At 23.1% G+C, this 5,688-nt stretch overlaps 3 protein-coding genes across 3 annotated transcripts in view; 2 read left to right on the top strand and 1 right to left on the bottom strand.

Moving 5' to 3' along the window:
- Positions 1-1,855, top strand: part of DICPUDRAFT_84210 (uncharacterized protein) — a gene marked incomplete at both ends in the record, with an annotated part of 3,398 nt that extends 1,543 nt beyond the window's left edge. The window contains 2 exons of the mRNA XM_003293623.1: positions 112-1,697; positions 1,781-1,855. Of these exons, the coding sequence (XP_003293671.1) occupies positions 112-1,697; positions 1,781-1,855 (1,661 nt within the window). The remainder of the gene's footprint in view (positions 1-111; positions 1,698-1,780) is intronic.
- Positions 1,856-3,078: 1,223 nt separating this feature from the next.
- On the top strand, positions 3,079-4,469 carry DICPUDRAFT_158565 (uncharacterized protein; the record flags this gene model as incomplete). The annotated part of the gene is made up of 2 exons (XM_003293622.1): positions 3,079-3,427; positions 3,523-4,469. 2 exons carry the CDS (start codon positions 3,079-3,081, stop codon positions 4,467-4,469), a joined length of 1,296 nt encoding a protein of 431 aa, XP_003293670.1.
- Positions 4,470-4,673: 204 nt separating this feature from the next.
- Positions 4,674-5,185, bottom strand: DICPUDRAFT_42377 (uncharacterized protein; the record flags this gene model as incomplete). The annotated part of the gene is made up of 2 exons (XM_003293617.1): positions 4,674-4,748; positions 4,913-5,185. 2 exons carry the CDS (start codon positions 5,183-5,185, stop codon positions 4,674-4,676), a joined length of 348 nt encoding a protein of 115 aa, XP_003293665.1.
- Between the last annotated feature and the right edge of the window lie 503 nt (positions 5,186-5,688).

The following is a 5,688-nucleotide window of genomic DNA, read 5'->3' as shown; positions in this document are numbered from 1 at the left end:
ACTACAACTACCATCCAACACTACCTACCCAACAACTACCAACCCAACAACTATCAACCCAACAACTATCAACCCAACAACTATCAACTAAACCACTATTGGTATCAGTAGATCCAAAGTTAATAAATAAAGCATCACCACCCACAACACCACAACAACCAAATAACTCATTAACACCAACATCATCATCATATAGATCTGTTTTAAAACCATCTAATATTTTAAAGTATTCCAAAAACGCTATCGAAGAAACCCTTTATAGACCATCAGCTAATGAAAATCAATCTAAAAAATTAGTACAGGATCAAGAAACTCAACAATATATTAATTTATTAACTGTTGGTTTTAAAAAGTTATTCGAAATAAACAATGGAGAAACAAATCAAAAAGACGGGGCTTGTATTATTAGTGATTTTTCAAAAGAAGATTTTAATCAAGAAACCAATATTAAAATCCCAATTGATTCAGGTGAAGATTTAGATGACGAACAGATTATAAATCAATTCCATCTTTTAGAACCAGAATCCACATCTGAATGTTCATCATCAACAGTAACAACAATAGCAAGAACAACAGAATCATTAAATACAACTATAACCTCACCAATAGTCGCTTCAAACACAGATCTATCATCTACAGCATCATCAACATCCTCATTATCAGATAAATGGCAGTTTACAATATTCTCACCAAAGGTTTTTAAGGCAATAAGAAAATATTATAATGTCGACAACGATTTCCTTAGAACCAAATCATCAATAGGCAGCCCAGATATATCTGATATTGTAAAGTTTTTAGAGGTTCAAACTGTGGGTAGAAGTGGTAGCTTTTTCTATAAATCAGATGACTCTAAATACTTTTTAAAAACAATCCCATCAAGCGAGTATGAAACATTCACTCAATTATTTCCATCATACTATCAACACATTATGAAGTATCCAAATTCTTTGCTTCCAAGATTCTTGGGAGTATATCGCTTAAAGGGTAAATTAAAATTAAGTGGTGCTTCCTATTATAATAGTTCCCATAGAGATATCATATTTGTTGTAATGGTCAATCTTTTCTATTCTGAACAAAAGTTGGAAATTAAAGAAAAATATGATTTAAAAGGTTCAACAATAGGTAGATATGTTGATGTTAATAAAATTCAGCAAAAATTAGCCAAGGAGCAACAACAGCATCACCATCAAAACGGTACAGATAGTTTGAATACAAGTAATAGTGGTAATAAAATAAATGTAGAAAATAGTATTAATATTCAAACTCAGGATTTAACATTCAAGGATTTAAATTTAAAAAGAAAGATTCATTTAGGCAAATTAAAAAATGTATTTATACAACAATTATCAATCGACTCTGAATGGATGTGCAGCCATGGTATATGTGATTATAGTTTATTGGTTGGTTTACATTTAAGTGACAACAAATCAATTCAAACTCTTAAAGAATCTCAAGGTCCAAAGTTACTTGAGAAAAAGGATATATCCTATTTCAAAAAGGATTTTAATGGTATTATTGAAAGAATTCAAACCCCTCAACAACCAACATCATTATCAACTTCAAATATAATTTATAGATCGAATACAGAAGAAAGTGATGGAGGTATAGTTTATTATTTAGGTTTAATTGATATCCTAACAACTTATAATTTAAAAAAGCGTGGTGAAAATGCTTTAAAAGGAATTTTCTTTGATAGAGTAAGTTTAAAATTAAATTTAATATTTTTTTTAAAAAGGTATCTCAATACTAATATAATTTTTAATTTTTTTTTCTTTTTTAGACTAAAATATCAGCAGTTAATCCAAAAGATTATCAAAGTAGATTTATAAAATATATTGAATCAATATTTGATTAATATAATAGTATTTTTTGTTCCTAATATATAAAAAAATAAAATAAAGATAAAAATAAAAATAAATTAAGTTATATTTTTATAGAAATTAAAAAAAAAAAAAAAATATATTTTTCTTTTTTTATTTTGTTATTTTTTTATTATGCACATAAAGAGTAAAGAGAAAAAAGAAATAGAGAAATTAATTTCATATAGTAATTTTGGGTGGATGTGTGTTAATTTGTGTGCGAATGTATTTTTATATATTTTTCTTTTTTTATTTTTAGAAATTAAAAAAAAAAAAAAAAAATCATTATTTCTTTCCAAACACTCACACAAAAACACAAATACAAATAAAAAAATAATTTAAAATCGAATACAAATAATTTATGAAATTTTAAATTACTTTATTGAATATTATTTATTATTTAAATAAACTTTAGTTTGTTCTAAAAAATTCTCTATTATATTTATTATTTTATTATAATTTATTGATGAATTATCTTTGGTATATTTTTCATAAAATTCCATATTTAAAAACTCTTAATAGTCTTCTTTTAATGCTGAAATTAGACTAGATTGACCGTTACAACTTGATAGTAGTGGCGATGAGTTTATTGAAATAAATATTTTAGGAATTGATAATATCTAAAGAGGTATTGATTTCTAAGCTTTAAGCCAATGATGTATAGTATTTAAATCATTGTCACATCTATTGTTACTATGGCAAAAGTTATTAATGAAAAAAATATAAAAAAAATTTTAATATAATACTTCTTTTTTTAAATATATAATTTATATAGAATATATCTATATATATTAGTTATATAAAATATTTTTAAATTAAATAAAGCTATTTAACCAATTTTTATTTTAAATTTATTAGTTTTTATAGATAGATTAACCCACTTTTTAATATAAAAATGAATATATATAAATAGATTAAAAAAAATATTAAATTATGATTGAAAGAATTTGATTATAATTTAATGGAGGAAACTGTTTATAGCCCAGAATAATTTTTCTGAGGTTTTGTTTGAAAAATAATTGTTAAATACAAAAAAATCAATAGATGTTGAACATCTTTGTGTCGATCACAAAAAAAAAATATTTTTTTAATTTTTTTTAAATTTTTTTAAAAATTTTTTTTGATATTTTTAAAAAAAAAACTATTTTTTTTTTTTTTTGATATTATTAATATTTATTTTATTGTTATATTTTATTGTTGTATTTTTATTGTAAAAAAAATGATTAAAAGAATTAATTTAAACCCAAGCAAATTAAACTTAAGCCAAAAGGCTTTAATAGGTTATCAAAATAAAAGCTTTTCAACTATTGTTAATCAAAGACAACAAGAGCAACAAGAGCAACAAAATGATAACAACCAAAAAGATAATAATAATAATTTTAAATTTAAATCAGTATTAGTTGGTGGTATTTGTTTAGCATCAATTTTAACCACTAGTGTAATTTTAGCAGAAGATGAAAATAAACAAACATGGAGAGAAAAGATCATCAATAATTATCAAAATAGAATTAGAGAGTTTAGCACCCCAGAAAAAGTATTTCAAATTTTTGCTTCAGTCAGAAAAAATGGTATATATATACACACAATATTTTTAACCAATAATTTTTAAAATAAATAAAATAATAAAATTTTAATAATAATCATTTATTAATTTTTTAAATAGGCCAATCATATATGACAGTTGAAGATTTTATTAGAGCAATTTTACCACATCAATATAAAGCCAGTTCAGACACATCAACTAAACCAAAATCAGTTAATATTAAAGATATACCATATTCATTTAAAATTGCAGATGTTGATGGTGATGGATTAATTTCATTCAGCGAATTTATGTTTTTCTCAACACTCTTATCAATCCCAGAAAACAGTGCGCCAATTGCATTCAAAGTTATGGATATTAACGGTGATGGTTCAGTCGATATCAATGAATTTATTTCAATTATAAAGATCCTTTCACACCAATCACCATTTGCTATGAACGCCACCACATCACCAAACACTGCACCATTTACATCAAAAGGTTCACTCTCATTCCTTTTTGGCAAGAATGGCGAAAAACGTTTAACTGGTGCACAATTCCAACAATTTCTTTCACAATTGCGTCGTGATGTCCTTCATTTAGAATTTAACTTTTATGACCCAAAATCAACTGGTGTTATCTCTCAAAGAGATTTTGGTTTACTTTTAATCTCCTATTGTAAATTAGGCCAAATGAAGCAACATATGGGTGCTCTTTCAAGTCTCCCATCCACTGTCGACTCACAAAACAAAGGTATTACTTTTGAACAATTTGTATCATTCAATAAACTCTTAGATAAACTCCCAGATGTCGAATTATCAATGGATCTCTACAAAGGCTCAAACCAACCATTCAACAAAAGCCAATTCAAATATGTTTCTAAAATTATAACAAATGAAGAGCCAGCTCCACAAGTTGTCAACACTGTTTACACAATTTTCGATACCGATAAAAATGGTGATTTAGCAAAAGACGAATTTGTTGAGCTTATGGAAAGAAGAAAATATAGAGGTTTAAATTCAAATCGTGATACTGGTTTTATCGAAAAATTAAAGAAAATTTATAAAATTTTAATTAACCAAGAATAAATTCTAAACCAAATTAAATTCATAAATATTAATTAAAAATAGTAGTAGTAGTAATAGTGACAGTGGTAGTAGTAGTATTAATAAAATAAAATAAAAAAATAATAAAAAAAAAGTTTTAACAACCAAATAAATAATTTTAAAAAAAAAAGGATTTTAATTTTAATTAGTTTATTTATATAGTTTATTTTATATACATTATTTGGTTTATTTCATTTTAACTAATTCTTTTAAACTTGCTTGGGCTTCATTAAGTTGGGCTTCAATATATTTACCTTGATTCTATATTTTTAAAAAAAAAAAGAGTTAATATTTATACTTATTTATAGTTTTATTTATATTAATTATTATTTTAATTATTGCATTGTTATTACTATTATTATTATTAACATTATTACTACTACTATTATATTATGAATATATTATTATTTGTTTTTAAATCTTACAATATAACCTGTGGATTCTTCTTCTCTTTTAGCAGCTTGTTGTTTTAATTCGACTTTTAATGTATTAATTGGTGCAACTACAAACATCTTTCCAACGGCTTTATAGGTTTTAGTGGTTTGTGGTAATGATTCTAATTCTTTAACTGTTATTAAACATTTCTTTCTATCTGTTTCTGCTATTTGAACACGTTGTCTAATACTATTTAAATTTTTATTTAATGCAAATATCTTTTCACGAGTTTCAAAGAATGCTTGTTTATCTAAAATTTCCATTTCCATTTTCTAGATTTATATATATATTATATTATATTAATATTGTTGAATATTAATAATTAGATTTATTTGATTATTTAAAAAATTAAAAATAAAAAGAAAAAAATTAAAAAATTTTAAAAAAAAAAAAAAAATTTTAAAATTTAAAAAAATTTTTTTTTTTTTCATTGTATTTCATATGATTTTATCTATTTATTAATTTTTATTATTATTTTTTTTTTATAACATTATATTATTTTAATATTTATTTATTGGGTTTTTATATTTATAAATAAAATTTGCAATCAATAAATACGAATTTATTTATAAGTATTTCAAAAGTTTATTATTTTAATCTTTAATAAAACTACCCATTAACATTTGGGATATTTATTTTTGATTTATAATGTTGGCAACACCAATTTTTAAATTTAGTTTTTATAAAAATTCTTTTAATAATTAATTATAAAATATAATTTTAATCAAATTAAAATAAAAAAATCTATAAAACCTCGACAAACTTC

This window comes from Dictyostelium purpureum (genome assembly GCF_000190715.1).
Source record: "Dictyostelium purpureum unplaced genomic scaffold DICPUscaffold_453, whole genome shotgun sequence".
Taxonomy (NCBI): Eukaryota; Evosea; class Eumycetozoa; order Dictyosteliales; family Dictyosteliaceae; genus Dictyostelium; species Dictyostelium purpureum.
Note: the sequence above shows the minus strand (reverse complement) of the source record. Positions and strands in the feature narration are given on the sequence as shown.